The sequence below is a fragment of the Ambystoma mexicanum genome, chromosome 11 (genome assembly GCF_040938575.1).
Source record: "Ambystoma mexicanum isolate Mex_15411 chromosome 11, UKY_AmexF1_1, whole genome shotgun sequence".
NCBI classification, from domain to species: Eukaryota; Metazoa; Chordata; class Amphibia; order Caudata; family Ambystomatidae; genus Ambystoma; species Ambystoma mexicanum.
Window position 1 is genome coordinate 1,041,489,503 of NC_090934.1, and position 22,337 is coordinate 1,041,511,839.

General features: G+C 43.8%; 1 protein-coding gene across 4 annotated transcripts in view; it reads right to left on the reverse strand.

The window, feature by feature from the left end:
* The window catches only part of NTRK3 (neurotrophic receptor tyrosine kinase 3), a 1,833,633-nt gene that overhangs the window by 1,361,122 nt on the left and 450,174 nt on the right, over nt 1-22,337 (reverse strand). For all 4 annotated transcript variants that reach the window (XM_069624286.1, XM_069624285.1, XM_069624287.1 and 1 more), the window contains exon 3: nt 8,507-8,578. In XM_069624286.1, the coding sequence (XP_069480387.1) occupies nt 8,507-8,578 (72 nt within the window). The remainder of the gene's footprint in view (nt 1-8,506; nt 8,579-22,337) is intronic.

The window sequence follows — 22,337 nt, forward strand, 5'->3', positions numbered from 1 at the left end:
TTAGGGCCTTATGGGTCAAGGAGATCATTTTAGGTGGATTTTATTGTCCGTGGATAGCCATTTGCGTTGCCGCCTAATAGAGGAGATATGCTCCCTCTTCTTTATGCCTAATGCAGCTCTAAGAGCATTGTTTTGTAGTGTTTGGAGTCTTTGGGTGGTGTATCCACCCAAATTGTATCCTCAGACCTGATATGTAGTAGCTTCAGAAGATTTGACAAAACCACAACCAGTGGTGCCACTTTGGGGCTGGGGATGGGGGGCAAGCATAGAGAAAACACATGTGCAACAGTATTGCCCAGTCTTCACTTCACCCCATGTATCATATCCTGGAGTCTCTCTGATTTAGGTTAGCTCCCCCTGCCCTGAATGCTGTTGTTTCGCCTTAGACTCCTCAACTTCTCTGCCGGGTCTATCATCTTCTCTTCTGGAACCGTCAATCCCACTCATTTATTATGCTTATGCATGCAACCATTTTTAAAATATGCCTTAAGAAACATCCTTTGGTAAGTCTACAAAATATGGGGAATCTGGCCCCTTTTTGAAAATGGTTATGGACATTAGAAAATCATTGCTGGGATATTGTCCAGTCGCTCAAGGGTCAGCGTATGACTGTGAATCTCATAGTTGCTGATTTAGTAAATGTCTCCTCCCCAATAGAAACAAATAATTCCTTAACAAGGAAACTAAATGACACGCTGGATCACACCGCACATTGGCATTCATTTCCGCTTCAAACGAGAAAGTTGTTCATCATAGGAACAAGGGTCCGATAATGCACACATAGACACACATGCAAACGAGGCTGTTTCTGGGGGAGATATATATATGCTCTACACTTGTACAGCTTCAGGGCGGAGCAGTCTGTCTTTGAGCATACGTTTCCTCAGAGGCGTCGCTGGGAGGAGCCTGGGGGGGGCACTATAGCTGCGGGCCTTTTGACTGTAGCCCCGGATAGAAGCTCAGATGCTATAACCAAAAGGCTAGCTCGCCCCTAGTTCCAACAGTCCAGACATCAGCGCAGCCCTGGATCTTTTCCAAACCTAGCAACACCTCCGCACCTAGAAACACCCCTGCGTTTCCTTCACGTCTTCAAGGAGGAGCAACACTAGTCATGATGCATGGCATGCATTAGACATGTAATATATTACTCAGGGCTCAAGTCATGGGTACACGCGGGAGACGGAGTCCTCCCACTTTATTCAGAGGGTGGACTCAGTCCCCCCAAGCTAAAATGAGAAACGTTGAATGTCCTCAAATTTTTTATATAAAGACGACCTCAGAGACCAAACTGCATTCGTCAGCTTAGTGGGCCGCACACTTCACCACTGCACTGTATAAGCTGATGAAAAATAACAAACAACTAAAGGTGAAATGTCTCATTTCGGTACTGCAAGTCCCAGGGAAAACATTTGTATTGGTTCTTGGAGTTTAAAATATGCACACCTTTTAACATTTTCAAGAACACTATTAGAAGAAAATATCCTCTCTTGGTTTTCTGTGTGTTGATTTTATGAAAGGCAAATGCCATTCGTCCTGTGCAATTTGGCTGGATATGCAAAGCCAATTTAATTAAATGTGCACATTTAACCTTGATATGCTAATCTCTGGTGACGCTGCATCCCATTGCGTTTGTTGATGAGTCCCCCCACTTTTTGACCCCTGATATTTTTGCCTATTTGCCTATAATGGTAGAATATTGAAAACAGTTAATTGTGTTAGTGGAATGTTTAGGAATGTCCTAAATTGTAACAATGCTGACAATCGTTGGACTAAGAAACAATTGAGTTTTTATTTTCAATAGAAAATCATTAAGCCCCTTGTCGTTCCTGACTGCAGTCTACGGTGAGATGGAGAGAATTAACGCAGTGTACTAAGGGCTTCGCCCCCACGTGCACCCTTGCTAATGAAGCCGTGTTGCAATGCAAGCGTGCGGTACCGCTATTGTGTGTCCATTTCAGTAACAGCGAGCATTCCTCGCCACTGCACAGCCCTCTGCTGAAATTGACTCAGCTCCTCTTAGCTGCAAATCTCGCCGGTCTGCGTGCAGTCATAAATCTTTCAGCTGCCCGCCATGTGGGGAGCGCTCTCTTGCGACTTCGCTTTCTCTGTCAATTCAATTCAAAGACATGTATTGGCAGATCAATTTTCCTAAGTGTCGCCAAAGTTTGACCATCAGCCCAGAAGCCAATACCCAGAGCGCCTACGCTGCATTACTGTTCAGGACCTGCAGGACACATTAGGAAAAAGGCCAATCATGCCGGGGTTTTTCAACACACTTTGGGGGCCATCATTTATACGCGGTGACCTATTTTAAGCATTGTTGATCGCCTGGAAGCCTGCTCCCTTCATATGACCGCTTTGGGCGACACACTGTGCACCTTTTCATTTTAAAAAGGTGTGATCTATCTATGTAACATTTTGTCCTAGTTATACTTTTTTTCTCTCAACAGTTCCAGGGCAATAGACACACACAATTGTATATGTGGTGGTGTGCGGGTGAGTGTATACATATCACTTGAAAGCATATGACTGTTCTTTAAAGTTTATTTAGTAAATACTGAACAAATACATTTGAACATTTAAGCATTTTGCATAAAAAATAATGAATTAAATACAAGAACTCCAGTAGAATGGGTGGTTTTGCATATTCCTGGATGTCTATAGTTCACGCAAGCAAAAGCTCTTAAAATTGTGGAAGTGAGTTATAATAATAATAATAACTCGTTTTTTATATAGCGCTACACATCTGCAGGTATCTAAGCGCTGCAATAACAGTTGTCACTATTTTTTATCATTTTTTTTTAAACTTTCTTTATTGGCACTTCACTCAACAACAGTTACCAACTATTAGCATACCCCCATTCCTCACCCTCCCCGGAACATTCATTCAGGTGAACAGTTCTCATTATTAACCCACTACATGATACTCGACTTCGGAAGGATGAGTTGGCCCTGCCAGGATTTGAACCTGCATCAGCAGGCTACGCACGGATGTCAGAACGAGCGCTCAACTCGCTGTGCTATCTGAACAGCTATAATCAAATGTATAGTGTGTAGTTGCAGCACCGCGTCCCCATTATGCCCACACTTCCTACTGGCTCTAAAGACTGTAGTATTACCTCTGGTAGGCATCTTACTGAGATCATTCACATTGGTGAGTCTCTGCTAAGGGAATGAAGCATGTGAGCGTAGAGAAATTCATAGATGCATGGTGGGAAGGAAACTGACGCAGACGATGCTTACTCATCAACAACAGTGCAGGTGGCGCTGACTCGTCTGGATCTTGTACTAGCCATACGGCCTAAATCATGGAATGTTTAGCGTGGCCAACGTGACTTTGCACTGCCAACAAACACGTTGAACGCAGCCTGAGTCACAGATCCGTGCAAAGTGTATTTTTGCAGTGCAAAGTCACTTTGCACTGCAAAAGTAAACTTTGCACTGTGAATTAGGCCCATTTAGCGCAGAGAAAATAGTACGTTTACAGTGCAAAGTTACTTTTGCACCGCTCTGTGAATCAGACCCGGTTCAACGTGTTTGTTGGCAGTGCAAAGTCGCTTTGCACCACACTACACATTCCATGAATTAGGTCCAAAGTTTGTTAAATCTTACTTGATAGACACACTAAACATGGTGCAAAGAACGTGTCATAAACACTACAAACCCATTTACCCTATAGGATTTCTTTACCCACTATACTGATTTTATGGTTGATAAGGATATTTACCGGGAGCACTGAATTTAAACTATAATGTGTTGATATGAGAGGGGATAGAGGAGCTCAGAAGAAAATACTAGAAGTGTGCCTCGATCTGAAACATTTACACCCGAGATAATCTGGAGCGGTCCTTGAGCATCCCGGCTGCATGCCTTCTTCATTGTACCTGATTCACGAGGCCTGAAACCGGACCACCTCTGCAGATACCTGGGATATCCTTGGGATGCTCACGTGCGACAGGATTCATCCAGGGTATCTGAGTGCTGAAACAGCAGCTCCAGATTTACTCTAGATTTAGGTTGTGTGAATTCAGAATCAGATGGACAGTGAACATTTGAGACACTTGCAGCCATTTTCTAATTTAATGCATCGCACATCTTGGTGAATGAAGCCATGGGAAGGTACGCCATTCCAAACAAGGGAGCTTCATGGCTTTACACAGATACTGTTCATCATTTTCCCTCTGTACATATGATTGCTTTCCCATAACGATTGTTTTAATTCAAATGTTCTTTTTGGTGTTTTCATTTGCACCACATTTTTGAGGACACATTTCCACATATGCATAATCCTTTGAGTGAACTAAATATGTCCTTACAAAACTACTGACACTCTCAGCCTGAAGCAGAGGCAGAAGTGTACTGAGAAAAGTCGTGGAACTGCAGTCTCAACGGGGGAGAGGGTAGGCGGAAGCACACTGCAACATGTGACAAGTGTCGCAGCCGGGGCATTGCAATAGTCTAAGTGGCTAGCAACTAGGGCTCCTATTACAACTTTACACTTGCACAGGGACATAGATGAACAAATCCTCTGTATAGAATTGTGAGTATGGTCATAAAAAGTAGAGGAATGGTAAACAGAAACAAAAGTAGTGGAACACCGTTCCGGATCGTTCCTGCTCACTTTGATCACTGGCCTGCAGACCTGTGCAGTTTGTGAATCTGTTCACTGAGAGCGCTGGGCCCATCTTCGCTGCACAAACATTTGAAACTTAAACTTTTGACACTTTCTGGGCCCTATTCATGGACATTTTTGCACAGTTCAGAGTGACTTTGCACTGCTGACACAAACCCTGATTCATGGAACTGTGACTAGTGTATTGTTGCAGTGCAAAGTCATTTTGTAAGTCAATCTTGCAGTACAACATGACTTTGCAATGACTCTGCACTGCAACAATGCACTTTGCACAGTTCCATGAATCAGGGTTTGTGTCTGCAGTGCAAAGTCACTTTTCAGCAGTGCAAAGTCCATCTGAACCGTGCACAAAAGTGAATGATTCAGGGCCTCAGCCATTCTGTGCTGTATCTTGTTTTAATGGGTACAGTTTCTAAATCTTGAAAGGCGTTTGGACATGTTTACAAAATGCGGGTGCACCACTTGAGTTGGAAGCCTGTCATTTGAATTATGGCTAATTATTCCCAGAATATGAATTGACTACGTGTAGAACTTCATACCCTAGCATATGCATGCGCACATTTTAATTAGCGTACGTGTAAAGTGCTGGTCTTTGGCATGAGCGCACCTGGCACTTTGCAAGTGTGAATCCTGCAGTGGGGTCGATTTAACCTCTCATCCTTCTGAGGTTAAACATTTGAGTGCTCCACCATGGGGCAATAGTAACACCTGGTGTGATAGCACTTTATCACTAGATGAGAACACGTCATTACTTTGTTAGGTAGCGGCTGCATTCTGTTCCTTGATTAGAGGCGTGCATGGAGCATATAGCTCACTGATCTTAGCTTAATATGGGGTGCCATTTTTAGGTGGGGGTTCCTGGTGGTCTCGGACTCCCTTGCTATCCAGCTCGATGCTTGGGGTGTTTGCTGAGTGGTGCCTAGGGGAGGACTTCTGTCTTGTATGCCTTGAGGCAGATCCAGTCCAGTTGCTTTCATCTCTCGGCTCGAAGAAGGCAGTTCATGACAAGTCAATGCGCGCCAGCCCCTTGTTCTATTGGAGGATAAGCATGGGTAGTGTTGGTTTACAAATTGCCAGTGGCACCCTATAGAATAGACATTGACATGGGTCATTGCAAAAGCTGACGTTGTGGCCCTTCCCTGGAAATGCTGATGGTGACCTAGAGAAGAAAGGCTGATGTATTGCTCAGTGATTGGCTACAAAGGATTGTGAACATGTGCAGCTCAGTTCTGCTTAGTGTCCAGGTCACCCGGGTTCAGAGTAGCGGTTCATTGTCACAGAGGCACTTCTCTGACTTTAACCCAGACTTTAGAAGTCAGCAACTTCTCTACTGTGAATGGTTGTGGCTTTGATCCAAAAGCGAGGCTAGAGAATGGACTTAAAGTCACTAAAGAGGTGGGAGGGGAGGTGCGGTGAGGCTCCCATGTATTCTGCCAGCAGGAGGCCTGAGATGAGCATATGGGTGGCCCTACAGTTGGACAGACCCTCTGCTCTGGCATTACGATTTGGTTTGACAGACAACATGATAGTCAGCACAGATGCATGTGTGTCTTTCACACACGTTTGCTGCACACACTATTTCACACTTCTAGCATGTTTGAAACTGCATACTCCGTTTCACATTCAGTATGATATGATATGACATTTACAACGCGCCTATGCACAAGTGTTTCAAGGCGCGCACCAACCTTATGGTGGCAGATTGTTGGGGTGTTGGTAAATGTAAACGTCAGTTTCTATGGACTTACCTTTTCATGTTTTCACAGCACATCCGTTTTTAAGAAATGTGACATTTCATGCACATGTTCACAGAGACTGCTAGATCTGTCACATATATGGTAGTGAGCATTTATGAATATTACACATTGCAACACAGTGGCACACTCCTATAAAACATGCACATTTCATGAGGAGCATCCTGCTGTCTTTATGCATGATAAATGATATTAGCACATGGAGATAGTTATTGATCTCCTCTCAGCCAATCAGAATACTCAGATGCAGCCAATAACCTCCCCCAGTTTATAAAGCGATAATATCATTGACCCGGATGATCTTGTCGATCTACTGAACAGGGTCTTCTGAGAATCCCACTACAGTAACATCTCCTGTACGGCCACCTTTCCTGTTCTCATAGTAAATTACAGTTTACCGCTGTGAATCTCTGCATGTTTTGTATTGCCTGTGCCCTCTCCCAACTACCGCATAGAGTTGCGTTACTGTCATGCACACCCTTTATTTTGTATCATCTCTTTCTAATGTTTGTAGTATATTTTCTCACTGTGCAATTATTTGTCAATGTATCAGAGACACTTTGTTACCTTGGCTTTTTGCACTCCGACCTCACAATAAAGTGTGTGTGCACTCAGTTCACGGTATACCACAATTATAAGGCACAGGGTAACAGGATTGAACAACTCTCTACAAGGCACTCTATGCAATGTACCATATACAGTCTTGAAGCACTACTCTAAATACAAATACCAAAATAAAAATAATACTTGTGTAATTGAAGTGTTACTCGTCTTACACTCAGATGTAGCTCGGCCCCCCTTCCTATTGCATGGCATGCATTATTTCATACATCAATCATCAACCTGCGAGACCCAGGGAGACGGAGGCAACAACTCCAGACAACCCTTACCATCCCACACCGCCCGTACAGCCACAACTAGGTACCACGGGGTTGTGGAACGGACGAGATACCACCAATCACCACACAATCGGAAGTATGGACACTAGCAGGTGCGCTAGTCATGTGGGTGGGGGTGAGGAGCATGCAAAGTTATTAAGGGAGTGGACGGAGGAGACAGCTAAATGCTCAAACGGCCTCCAATGCAAAAACGGGCATGTACCTCCTGAGGCACAGGGTGCGCAAGCACCCCGTCGTGTAAGATTACACGAGCCCAACCGGTCAATCCAGGATAGAGATACCAACTAACCAATACCACTAACAATTTCCTTCTCTGCATACACCTCTCAAACTCCAAACCAAACACAACCACAAACCTCCAGCACAACAAACCGCACGAACTTCACTACACTGCAACAACAAAACAAAAAACACACATAGACTCGCACATCAGCACACGACGACTAACGGCCGCATACACCCCAGGCCCAGCCGACGGAACCACCGGGCTGAGGCTGCCAACAGCACATCACTGCAATCTTGCACTTTTCCAGCCTCCACCCACAAACCCACCTCTCCCTCCCTCTTTCAGAGCCGCCAGAGCGCCAGGGGACCACTCCGGTGGTGATAGTGCGCAGTACAAATGTCCTTTAACATTAACATTAACATTTCACTTAACTGTTTTCCAAAACGTCCTACATTTTAGATTATCGTCTGAATAAAGGCATTTTTTTGCTACAATGAAGTCCAGTATTTTTGTGAGTCTGTATTCTTAAAAGCTGGCATACTGGAGACACAGTAAAGTTCTGTGTAGAAATCACCAACTCATTGCACTGTCCATTCTTGAACTAAGAACTTCACTAGCTGGATTGCAGCGCCCTGATTCCTGAGGGCTTGTGTGCGCTGTATACATGCAATAAATAAATACATAAATAAAATTGCATTAGCATTCCAACTTGCTCTGTGATTTAATCGGCCAGAACACTGAAAGTCACTCAACTGTCGCGAGTGTCAGGGGTGTAGCTCATCTTCAGGATGGGGGGCAGTGGAGTGGACATGGTTTCAATCAATTGCAGCATAGAAATGTTTCACAGCAAACAGGCAGGTGTCTGCTTTTAACAGTTGCACTTAACACTGCATCAACTCAATTACAGTGTCACTGTCTAGCATTATCTAAAAGCCTAGAGAGGGTTCAATACAAAGTTGTGAAGTGCAGAATTACATTTGAAGAAGCCACTTACATTGAGTGCAGATGGGGATTCTTGGCAAACGTTCGTGGTTGGATGCTTCGGAGTCCTGAGTCCTTGATGGTTCTGGAAAATAATATATGTTCAGAATTAGGCTTCTTTGCTACAATCCTGGATTTAGAGCGGTCTAGACTGAATACATTGAAAGCCTCTGCAAATTAAGTTACTCTCCAAACCACGGTGGTGTGTGTTCCCCAATGCTCAAATGGGTCATACACAACTACACAGTTACATTCTGTCTGCAATGTACAATCCATATAGGGGAACAATACCATCTGTTGCTAAGGTGAAGTACACGTTCTTCACTGGATCTGGCGGCAAGTATGGATGCGTAAAGTATGGATTGGCTAAGGACGTGGGCACTCCATCTTTAAACCTTCTACCAAAGCTCCAGGGTTTCTGCGGGATCATCTCGTTCTCAAGTCTCACGTCCAGCTGAATGGAAATAGCTTGGAGTGTCACCTACAGTATCTTTAAGCCAGTAAAGCCTATAGTCCTGCTGGGGACCTTTGCACTCTGTAACGGGCACTTGTGATCTCCTGCGTGGATTCAGGTATGTATTTATTTATTTTAATTCTTGGTAGACCGTCAAATCGCCCACAGGCCACACGACGCGCATGGTGGTGCCATTTTCGAGTGATTTCCGTGCTTCTTCTCCTGCCAAACCAACAAAGAATGTTCTTCCAAGATAGACAATAGCTACTAGAAAATGTGAGCATTTGAGACCCGCCTGGTGGTTTATCTTGCAGAGAAACTACATATGTCTTGTCGACCTCGAAGCAATGAACACCATTTTGTACTCAGTCGTATGCATCGTTTGACCAGACATCTTACTTCCCCAGCCATTGAAATGTTCCACTCATGTCTTGACCTCCACTCTAAACTACTGGATTTTCAGAAAACAACTAAGGTCTCGAGTCATGGCACTTTTAGCGTGGTTCAAGGGACTTTGCACACCTTTGCGCCAGTGCAAAGTCACTTTGCACTGCAAAAATACACTTTGGACAGCTCTGTGAATCAGGGTGTTTGCTGGCAGTGCAACGTCAATTTACACCGCACTAAATGTTCCATGAATCAGGCCCTAAGTGTTTTGAATGTAGGACTCTGCTTTTGTGATACATTAATACTTCTGAGGCGTCTTTTTATTTTGTTCTACTCTATCTATTTTGATAACGAGTTGTATATATTTTTGTCTCTTTCTTTTTTGTTCTCACTTTATTTCACTTATCTTTGAAATGGGCTATGTTTTTATATATTGACTAATGAGCACGCTCTTTTCCAAGTGAATCTCTATTTCTAATGCAGGTGCTACTGGGAGAGGATACACAATATTCTTGGGGGAAGTGTGACTAATATTTGTCTGCTAAAAGTTGCAAGTGCACTACTATTACATGACATTTCATTTTTTTATGTTTTTATTGTTGACTTGTAAGACAATATATGCAAAGAGTCACTTCACAATGTCACTAGTGTGGGGTTGGGGGACAGAGGGAGGTGCTGAATATAACAGCCATGGCACATTGAAATCAGGTAAGTGCAAAAAAAAGAAATGGAAGGAGACGAAAGTATTATATATTTGAATTTAGAACCAAAATATTTGGGGTGCATTAAAATTATGAGAGTGATAATGGACATGCAGTAATTGGGATCAGCAATTTTACAATGTTTGCAACACTATAGATATTTTTGGATTTTGTTCTCTAATCCTCTCTCCTCAAGAAAACTATGATACAAAATGTTGTCATTGGCCTTCGGCGTTATTTTAACACTCAAACACAAGTTAGAATGACATAATAGATTCTGGTTCATGCTCACGAGAAACCTCTAACACGTGTGAAGTTACAAGCTTGTATTAAACATTCAACTACAATCATTTGCCTATGAAATAGATGTCATTGAATACACACGCCAGACTAGTTCAATTGAACATAAGTGTAAGCTCTTTTGAGTGCAGAACAAATGATACAGGATAGATGTGAGGAAAGAAAAACATGTGTAATGAATGAAAGACATGATGATATGTTTGTCAGGGTGAATAGTAACCAATGAAGGTATGCAGGTTGTTATGTTTGTCTATCTTGGTAATTTGAACGCATCTATATCTAATCTTTGATAGGTTAAAATGTCAGGGGAATCATGTCTATGTACCCAGATGTTTTTTGCAACTCCTTCAATATCGTTCATCGGAGCACAGGTGTTATTCAAATATTATTTAGCAAGGATCGTAATTGGGATTTGTTGACCAGGAGAGGAAATCTGATCCTGGGTATCTGGCATAACCAGTTAAGCAAGAGATACCTCTGGGGAACAAGGAGCGAGTACAGTCTGCACAGCAATACCAAATTTGCTCCAGATGCAAACTCAAACCTTTTGTCTATTTGTTTTCCAATATGCTCTAAATGTCCCTTAAGTGTGTTCTTTATCATCTTGTATATACATCCCCAAACATAAATAGTTAAAATCACATAGCTAGTTTTGTATGGCACCACTTACCACAGGAGTCAAATGTAGCTCCTGTAAGCTGTTGGTTTCAAGCTAATAAGGCTCCCCTTGGTTGTAACCAGGAGCTACATAACATGACAATTTCAAACCCTGTTTTGAGTGAACATGGTGGTATGCATTGTTAAGGTTTTCAATCAGCCAATACACTCTGCTCTCGGCCTGGTGTACAGCGCAATGGAAAAACTTATTTGATATATAGATTCAATTATTTGAAAGATGTACCACTCGTATCACACCCCTTATATAAGAATATCCCGGGTCACGCTGGACAAGAAATCAGGCTGGTTTGTAACAGGTATTATTTATTTACTTATTTAAGATCAAATCATAATATATATATTAATAGGTAAACAACAATCACCAATGGGGTGACAGAATACAGAATGATATCTTTAATACACTAGAAATAAGTAATGAGCAAAACAAATGCAGCACAGAAAATAATACTTTTGTGTTGGTTCAGATCCGATAGCACTATGGATAGAGATTCCCCCTGCAAATCTATTTTACACGTGTAAAATTTCTCAGGATTTTAAAATCGTGGCAAACTTTTCTGTGCGCGATATTCGCAATAACGGGAGAACTGCACTGTTTTGAAATTTGGATTCTATCGGTTCCATAGGATTCCATATGGATTCTATGGATAGCTTCAGATGTTAGCTACAAGTAGGAGTTAACATTTTGTTTCTATCACAAAAACTCAGGGAGTTATAGTGGTTTTAGTAAAGGTTGTTGTTGCGAGATACGCGCGAGAATGGAAAGAGGCTTCAGTTGTAAAATCAGAAAAATATTGACTATGGACTAGAGCATCCAAGCTAAGCCACCAGGACGGAACAGGTAAGAGTCAGGAGTGATTCGCGACTCAGTCCTGGTTACTCGCTGTCTACCTAGGAGCGCTAGGCTGGTCACTCGAATGAAATTAATAGATCAAAGTTGACAAATGACTAGAAAAAGGATGCTTTTACAGATAGACAGAATAAGATTTCACTGCAGATTTAACAATATTACTGATTATGGAAGTAACGATAGGTCAGAGGTTAAGCAGGGACACGATAATGCATGGGAATCGACAGTTTCTAGCTTCCTGTGAATACTCACCAAATAAAATGGATTTAAGATTTTGGACCGTCAGGATTCCGGACCGTCAGGATTCTGGACCATCGACTCGGATCTATCAGGGACTGACAGCTGGGCAAATCAGACTGGACAGGGTCAGCAAGGCGCTCTGGACACGGCACAGGACTGGACAGGTTCAGCAAGGTGCTCCGGTCACAGCACGGCACAGGACTGGATGGGATCTGCCCTTCTTGGTTCTGAGGATATTTCAATTCCACAGGCAAGCCGTAACAGCACAGCCTGGCTGTATTATGATGCTTCCCCTAGGCTTTTGGGGCTTCTGTTCTAGAATTTGAGGCCTAGCTGAGGATGGTTCAGCTACACAATAGGCCTTTGCTTTGCCAAGTTTCTGGAGTCTGGAGCAAGGAAGATGTAGATTTCAGCAGCAGGGTGCTCCGCCAGCATCAAGAGAGTGAGTGGATCTGTCTGTCTGCATGTGTGGTCAGCTGTCTCTATTTATGCTATAAAATGACATCATAAAAGGGGATGTGAGCCGGCTTAGCTAAGCTTGCCCCTTTGAGCTGGGATAGGGTCAATTCTTTATCTCTGCTTTTCAATTTGAGTGATTGGCTCAAGGCTGGGTGATATCAGGTTTTATGATTTGCTTTACAATCCTCAGAGACCTCCCTTTAGCCATTGGTCTCCAAGTCTGATTTTATATTAAATGTACATTTCTAAATTGGTCACCTTTATTCAAATCACACATAAAGATGCCATATTTTACATAGCAGCTATTCCTCAAAACCCTGCAGTGGTGGGATCTTGTCTCCACTTTCTACAGATTGTTGCCCTTTTCGCTATGAACACACTTTCCGATTTTTCTGCAAATTTCCACAAATATGCATGTTTAACAAGGGGGCATGCGTGTACATTACACAATTCTAACAGTCATAAATTTTGCGTAAAATCACATATCTTGCCATTCCTGTCCAGACATGTCACAAAGTTTTGCCGCTCTTCACACGTGCAGCCAGAAATTAAATTAACAGCTCTGTCATTTTTATATTTTTCACGATTTTGGATAGCAAGTTAGAAGTCTTTTAAAATGTGTATTTTGTTCAGGTTCAGCAACAGATGGTCGCTTGGCTCAGCCCCTTTGTCTCTCCTGGGAGCCCAGTATATCCCCCTCCTTGGGGGAAGCTCCTTCCAAGAGAGTTTACGACTGCCTTCACACTTCGAATTTCCTGGGTTGGAGGATGTCCATTGTTTAGTCCTGGGCTAACCAGCGATTAGCGCCTCCCCGTGAGTTTCAGCTGAGGGGAAGGCCCTCTCTCTGGGAAAAGAAGCTTGCCTTTCCAGTTCTTGCAGCACACCCAGGTTTAATTTAATTGTTAAATTCTTTTGGCTTTTTCTTAGCACAAAACAAACTTGTAGTATCAAATAACAGATAGAATTCTCATTCAAGATTTTAACCTATGGGATCAAAAACAACTACAATATTGGTTACTATCAGTAACAGGCCTGTTATATTGCAAACCATTGACTTTTAGTTTATAACATGGTAAAGTTTAATCAGGAAGGCCCTTGACAGCTGTCATCACAGGTAGCCCTCTACTGCACAGCGATTTTTTTACAGCTCCACAGGCAGGCCACTTTTGCAGTGGAGATCTCTTTATGCTCTTAGTCTTTCAGGATCTTGTAAGTTCACAGTGATTCCTTAAACTAAGTGAATTGTAGTACCAAGCGAGAATTTTTAATATTTGGAAGGTGTTCTGTACCGGCATTCTGAAGTTTCAGCAGCAAGAAAGGTGATTTAAAGCAATAGTTGAGTCTCATTTAGCAAAGCACTGCTTTTTCCTTATGCACTCCACTTTCAATTGTTGTGGAGCCCAGTGACACATTTCAGTAGTGAGAGCTCTGTTCCACCACTGACAACATGCGTGGCAGATTGGGCAGCCATCTTTTTGTGCATTAAAAAGCACGATTTTCAGGGGTTTTGGTGCGCACAAGGGTTTTGCAGCCATTTTGCTGTTTCTGGCACCACCAGAACAGAGTGATGCAGCATAGCAGAGCAAAAGTGGTCAATACATCCCACAGCATGTTCCAAAAGTTGTTTGAGAGTTATAGTCCAGGATCCATGATAGGCTGTTGATCCTTGGGCCATCTCTTTGTCTTCTATTATAGTCCAATCATCTTTTGGGAAGATTCTGTGTTGTGTGTGGAGTTCAGAAGGATGTCATATCTTGTCGTTTATAAGGGTCACAATGAAAGTAGATATGTGTTAAATGGTGACCTTTAATCTTTATGCTACTGTAAGGATGGGCTGTCCATTCACCTTGGCACTGGAATTGCAGGTGAATCAATTGCCATCTTGATGCCTTCCCAGCAATTCTCGGGGTTAATTGGTCTCCTCTTAGCAATGTTTTCTAACAACCTTTTTCTAATCATTTCTACTAGAGACTGCTCACTTAAATATGTTGTAGGTTTTCCGACTGTTGACCATTGCACCAGCAACCTACTTTTCTATATTCCCTTCATTCTGGTCTTAGAAGCCTGTGGGACATTTTCAAGAGCAAACATCTGGGAAACCCAAGAACTATGTTTGTTTGTTTTATTTATTTGTTAGCGCTCCAAAACCAGAGGTAGAACAGCGCTTAAAGAAGACGGTTACATAATTGTAATATATACAATTTTCAATATACAGCACTTTACAGAATATACAGACATATTTAAGCAGTGGGAGGTGTACGCACATATCTTGGTGGTACTACAGTTTCAAATACAGCAGTTTGCAGAGTTCATGTATATATTTAAGCAGAAGGAAGTGTAGCCAGATATTTGTGGTGCTACTCATTGTTCAGGAGCCAACCGATAATATGTTTCCTGAAGATCTGGAAGGACTCAATAGTGTTAATATTGAGTGGTAAGGTGTTCCAGAGTTGGGAGGCAAGTACTGTGAAGCTAGCCCCTCCAGCTCTTTTTAAGAGGAATCTGGGCACTGTCAAGCATAAGGTGTTGGAGGATCTAGTGGTTCTGGTGGCAGGTTTCATGGTGAATTTATTAGTTAGATATGGTGGGGCTAGGTGGTTTAAAGCCTTGTACACGAGGCAAATGGTTTTCAAATCAATTTTTTGTCATATGGAGAGCCATTTGCATGATTTCCTAGCAGTGGAGATGTGCTCTCGCCTGGGGATGTTGAGTGCTGCACGTAGTGCGTTATTTTGAAGTACTTGTAATTTGTTAATTATAGATTGGTTAGCACCTAGGTACAGGCTATTGCAGTAGTCTAGTTTGGACTGTATGGGGGCTCTAGCAAGAGTGAGGCAGCATTTGGATGATAGGAAGGGTCTACTGGCCCTGATGAGCTTGCCGGTGTAGGCAGAGGCTGAGGCAATCATTTTGGTTTGTTTGGAGAGGTTAGAGTTGGCATCAAGGTAAAAGCCAAGCGTTTTCACGCTTTTGGCAATAGGGATGGTGTGACCATCGATAATGATGTTGTTGTAGTTGGGATTAAATTTAGCCAGGTAACTGGGAGAGCTGACAAGGAGGAGCTCTGTCTTCTAATCATTCAGGCAGAGGCCATGAGAGGCCATCCGTGCCTGAATGATGGAGAATATTTTGTTGATCCGGGTGACGTCTGCATGGTAGTTGCCTGTGATGGTGAGGAGTATCTGGGTGCCATCTGTGTAATTCATGTAGGTGACACCCAGACGGTCCAGTTGGTCAAATAGTGGCTATGTAAATATGTTATACAAAGTTGGGGAGACACATGAGTCTTGTGGGACCCCACAAGAGATGGGGATGGGGTCTGCTGCAGCTGTTGTTGAGAAAACACGCATGGTTCTGTTTCCCAGAAAGGATTGTATCCATGTGAAGGCAGAGGAGGAAAAGTGAGCTGCGGTGGCTATGTGGCTACAGAGGATTTTGTCGTCAACCAGGTCGAAGGCCGCTGAGAAGTCTAAAAGGAGTGGGATCGCAGCATTGCCTTTTCTTTAATTTCATCAATCAGACTTTTGAGATCAACAAGGGCAGTTTCTGTTCCATGTTGAGGTCTGAAGCCAGATTGATGTATTCCTAGCAGTTGGTTGGATTCCAGATATTCCTGAATTTGGAGGTAGGCGACTCTGTCCAAGATTGTTAATAGGAAAGGGACTGTGGTGATGGATCTGTAGTTGTTGGGTATGGCTGGGTCTAGAGATTGTTTTTTCAAGAGAGGGAGAACCCATGATTGTTTAGGTTACTGGGGACTGAGTTATTGATGAATAATAGGTTAATATGTTTAGTGATGAAGGGGGAAAGATCTCTAGCTGCGTCTTTTATGATCTGGGCGGGACAGCTGTCCCCTTTGCAGTTCGAGGGTTTTAAGGAGGTGATGATTTTTTGAACTTGTACCGTAGTTAGTTTGTTGAATGTGAAGCCTGATTTGGTATCAATGGGCGTTGGTAAACCAGGGTTGGTAAGCTTGTTGTCAGAGAGTTGTTGGCGTTTGTCCTCAATTTTAGTTTGGAGTCCTGTGATTTTGTTGTTTAGGGCGTTTTGGATGCTGGTGCACCAAGGTTTGTCTTTCAGTAGGTGGATTGGGATTTTCTAGTTCTTTTAGAATTTTAAATAATTATTTAGTGGAGGACCCTGCCTGATCAATCCTGATGTTGTATGCCTCGTTTTTGGTGTGAATTATCTCACTTTTATATAGAGAGGATATATTCATGAGATTTGATTTGTTTTCCGCAGAGGGGTTGGTTTTCCATGTGAATTGTGCCTTAGCTTTCTTTTTTCTGAGTAGCTTGAGTTTGGGGGTGTACCATGAGTTCAGATAAGCTCTTGGTTTAACTTTGCGCAATTTCAGAGGTCTAATGGTATCCATCGCCTTGGCCATGGAGTCATTGAAGGTGTCAATCAGTAGGTTTAAATCAGCATTGGCTGGGAGTGCGTTGAGGGTGGGTAGGACCAGGGGTATAAGGGCTTCAGCAGTAATGTTACATTTGTTCCTGGTAGGACAGGCTGGTGCCAAAGGGCACTTTTTGGGTAATAGTTGATTAATGTTAACCTCAAGAAGGATGAGGTGGTGATCCGTCCATGCCAGAGGTTGGCGGTCCTTACAGATTGTGTTGCAGTTGTAGGTCGCTACCCAGTCGATAATTCTACCCTTCTGGTGGGTGGGGTGGACATTGAGTTGTACAAAGCCATGTTCTGTTAGGGCATTAGCTAAGGATGCAGCAGGTGCATCATTGGGGTCGCAGTAACCAAGGTTAAGGTCCCAGAGGATAATAATTTGTGCTGATGGCTTGGATTTTAATTATTATTGATTTAATTATTTTAATTAAACTGGATAGGCCGGAGGTGTAGTATGTATCTCAGTATTGTCTCCATGACGCTCACATTAGTTTATTGAAGTTGATGTCCCTTTCCTTTTGACATAGGTTCTTCATAATCTTTATTGATAATTTTCTTTATAATAACCTTTTTCGTAGCTTTTTATGGACAATAAGGCAAGGAGTAATTCTGATACCTTGATAACACATTTTCTGCTGGAAGTCCCTGTAGGTTGACTAGGCCCTTTCAACCTCACTCTGCAAGGTTGTTAATTGAGGAGTTTATTTTGATTGTAAATATACTTATTAATTTAGGGAATTGTCCACTTCTATAATGGCACAATCCTCTTCAATTATTGCTGATAGAATTGAAAAGGATAGGTAGATATTCCATTTCGAAGACTATAACTGGCTGACCCTAATGTTAGGACCCTGATTTCTGCTCTGTATAATACAATGGCATTTGTCTTGGCTTCAAGAATTTCCAGGAGGGATTCAGATTAGTGTCCTGGGGAAAGGTGCTGTGCAATCCCATTGGTTGATACACATGCATTGTTTGCAGGTATAAAGCTGAATTTCACCATGGTTGCCAGTGCCTTACCCCGCTCTATTTGTTTCTTTGCTTGCTACCCTACCAACTCTGGCCCTGTGGGTGTGGGCAAATAAAGAGCAGGGGTCAGGCTAGTTTACTGGTGCTCTATTATTAAAGTTGTTTGTGTTATATTACATTCCCAGGTGGTGCTTTCCCTCTCTTCTTCCACAGTGTTTGTGAGTCTTTCCCTTTCTCTTGTGTTGTCTTCAGCGTCATTGGCGGTAAGAACAGGTAAGCTTAGTAGGCCGACCTCTATTCCACACTATCAGCTTCCTCATTTTGAGTGATCTGCAAGACACAGAAAGAAGACACTTCTATCATCTTCGTTTCTACCTTTTATAAGTCCCCATTAAGGTGATTGATCACACAGTACCCAATGGTGCCACCACCTTATTCTCCCCTTCCCAGGGACATGTTACCATGTTGTAGTGAGGTCATCTGTACTACTCCCTGGGCCTAACCCTTGAATGTACCCAGACCCGCCTCCTTTCTCACTTCCATCGGAAAGGTTTCTTGCTGCCTTGGAGCAGGCCTGTCACCTGTGACCAAGCAGTTGACTGTCCATTTTAGGGTGGAACCAGTCCTGATTTGCATATGGTCTTTCCCCTTTTGTAAGGGCGTGGCAGTCAAAGAGTGATGCTCTGGAGGGTTACCCAGAGCAATACCAGAGGTTCATATTTATTCTAAACCTTCCAGCCATCACCACTTTTGTTTTGCTTTTTTACCCCGAATGGGACAGTTATGCCCAGACGTGGGTCCTATGCCTGCTGGGCTTAGAGACTTTACCTACTCCTTACTGATGAGGTACAAAAAGACTGAAACATGTTTGGGGATTCTTGTGGTGTCGGGCAGAAGTGATGTGACCAAACATTCCTGGTTGGACTGTCCCTTTCGGGGTAGGCCAAGCCTGATTTGCATATGGTCTTTCCTCTTTTGTAATGGTTTGCCAGGCAAAAACGATGGTCTGTAAGGTTGGCCAGAGCAATGGCAGAGGTTAATATTAATTCTAAACCTTCCAGCATTCACCTATTTTGTTTTGCTTTGTCACCCCGAATGGGAAGGATATGCCCAGACTTGGGTTCCATGCCTGCTGGGCCTAGGGACCCAAGATTCTCCTCACTGATGAAACCCAACAAGTCCAAAACATGCCTGGGGATGCTTGTGGTCTCGTGCAGAAGGGATGTTAGTAAGCAGTTTGTGTTACGCTCACCTGGCTCCCACAGGGGCGTCGGTCGGACCCGGACTGCTGCGGCCTCTACCCACGTGATGCGTAGTGCAGCAATGACTGAATGGATCTGCCCTCCTAATTTTGTCTGCTTGACCCATAGAAATATTCTCCTACAAGTGGAGAGATGGATTTAGCCACTTGTGGATTCAAGTGATAGCACCCCCACTGTCCTCACCTCTGAAACGTCCTCTCAGCAATCTCACCTTATATTCTTGAAGGATGAGCCCTCCATCCTGCGAAGCATGCAGGGGCGCGTTGATGACCAGTTACTTCACTGGCCTGAAGATATTGGAAGAGTTGTAGACGAAACCTGACTCCAAAAGGTCCTGGCGAAAAGCCCTAAGTATATAGTTTGTAAGAGTTCAAAATGTCTGGAATTCGCTCCTGTCCAATTCCTCTTTTATCTTGCAGCTTTGACCCAATAAGAATTTTGACAGCTGAAAGCCCTCCGGTAAAAGTCTGTGTTACCCAACACTGTCCGGTAAATAATGCCAAGGGTTAAACTTGCTGCTTTCTCCCTATCTTACAGGTGTGGCATAAGAAGATATGGTGTGCTGATGAATTATACCTCCGGCGGTAAAAATCAGGTAAGCATATGGCGGCTAAAGAGATTGTCTCTGTCTGTTCTCTCTGCTCACCTTGTTGTTTCTTGTCCCCCTTAGGTGCCGGGATTCCGCGATGTAAAGATGGAGACAGCACCGGATCGAAGAGATGCTGCGTGGAACGGTGAGTATGGCGCGGCGCTGCTGCTGGCAATCGACGCATTTAAAACAAAGTCTTTCCTCTGGTTTGAAGATGCGATGAATCCGGAATCAGGTAAGAAATCAGGTAATACTCTTGTTCTAACCTTTGCTTCTTTCCTTCTTTCTAGGTGCTCCAGGTTCGAGGCGGGCGTGGCATAAGGCTGGATGCTGCTGCTGGCACGGTGAACGTTACGCTGCTGGATGCAGAATAACGCGAAGCGTGTGCTGCTCTTCGGGCATGGTTTAAATAGCCTCCAAAGTAGTCCCAGGTAGGTATTCCACCCCGACCACACCCGAGTAACAAAATAGTCCCTACGGTAAAGTAGTCCCTTCCAGGCCTCACATGGGCTTGGATCTTCTTGCAGCATGGTATGCATCAGGTAAGTCTGCACCTATGAGCCTGGCGCCTATGGCGCCAGGACTGATGTCTCATATGAGCCTGGCACCATAGGCGCCAGGACTGAACCCAGACAGCCCCTAGCAGGGGTTGCTGGGTTTTCTCAAGGCGACATGATGCCTGCTCCCGGGGCTGATGGACGTGGTCTGGATGCCCGGGGGTATGCATCATGACAGCTTGGGTCTGGACTGCCCCTTTTGGGGTGGCAGCAAGCCTTATTATTTGCATATGGTCTTACCCATTTTGTAATGGCTTTTCAGGTGAAGAACGATGGTCTGAAGGGTGTTCAGGGCAATGCCAGAGGTTAAGATTTATTATAAACCTTCCAGCCATCACCTCTTCTATTTTGCTTTGGCACCCCGAATGGGAAGAACATGCCCAGACGTGGGTCCCGTGCCTGCTGAGCCTAGCGACCAAAGCTACTCCTCACTGGTGAGGCCCAACGAGACTGAAACATGTTTGGAGATGCTTGTGGGCTCGTGCAGAAGGGATGTGACCAAGCAGTTTGGGTTGGGCTTTCCCTATTGGCGTGGGACCAAGACTGATTTGTACATGGTATTTCCCCTTTTATAATGGCTTGGCAGGCGAAGAACGATAGTCTGGAAGTTGGAAGAGCAGTGCCAGAGGTTAAGATTTATTATAAACCTTCCAGCCATCACCTCTTCTATTTTGCTTTGGCACCCCGAATGGGAAGAGCATGCCCAGACGTTTGTCCCGTGTCTGCTGAGCCTAGCGACCAAAGCTACTCCTCACTGATGAGGCCCAACGAGACTGAAACATGTTTGGAGATGCTTGTGGGCTTGTGCAGAAGGGATGTGACCAAGCAGTTTGGGTTGGGCTGCCCCTATTGGCGTGGGACCAAGACTGATTTGTATATGGTATTTCCCCTTTTATAATGGCTTGGCAGGCGAAGAACGATAGTCTGGAAGTTGGAAGAGCAATGCCAGAGGTTAAGATTCATTCTAAACCTTCGAACTATCACCTCTTTTCTTTTTCTCGGTCACTGGCCTGGCAAGCCGTAGAGGAAATGTGGGGAGAGTCAGCGAGAAAGAGAAAGGGAATGTGGGGCTGTCATGCTGGATCCTTGGATTATAGCAACATAGTCTACTGTTTGTTTCTAAGGACATCTTCTCCTGGCACACCATCCCCAAGGAAGCCTGTCTCTCTTAGTTGCATCTGTATATAGGTGGGCGGCAGATCCTGAAGAGCCATTATTTTAATTTACTAGTGAATGCTGGCACACTCTGTGACTTTCATATGTCTTGGCTGGGGACTCACGGGAGTGCCGAATGATACTTACACACATGTGCATGTTGTTGGCATCAATGGTTATATATTAAGAACAACAAGGACACCTATCTCTCCATAACTCTAAGAGGGGTTTCCCAGCCTCAACTCAGGAACTAAGGATTCTGTCAGAAATTCCAAGTAACACAATCGTCACCTGTCGTGTGTCAAAATGCATACGTCTATCCCTCAAATTAATACTGTTATGTTATGTTATGTAAACTTTTAAAGCGTGCTTTCACCAAAGGTATCTTGGCGCTACGAAGAGAGGGAGGGACCAATAAGGCCAAGGCAGAGTTAGAATAGCAAGGTCTTCACAGATTTTCTGAAGGCTAGGTAGTTGGAGATAACCCTAATCTTGGGAGGCAGGTTGTTCCACAGTTGAGCCGCGGCCACAGAGAAAGCCCATCGATAGGGTGGGACCACCAACAGGTCGGCAGATGAGGAGCGCAATGAACGGGCGGGGAGAGAGCGTATAAACTTGGACTGGAGATATTCTTCCCCCAGTCCATGGATAGCACGGTGCACAATACGTAGAGTATTAAACTCAACTCTCTGACCAACAGGGAGCCAGTGTAAGGCACAAAGACCCGGAGTGATGTGTGCCCCATAGGGGGAGCCAGTAGCAATATGAGCAGCCAGATTTTGCAGGCGCTGAAGTCGTTGGACTAAGCCTTTAGGCTGTGCAAGTTATAATGAGTTACAGTA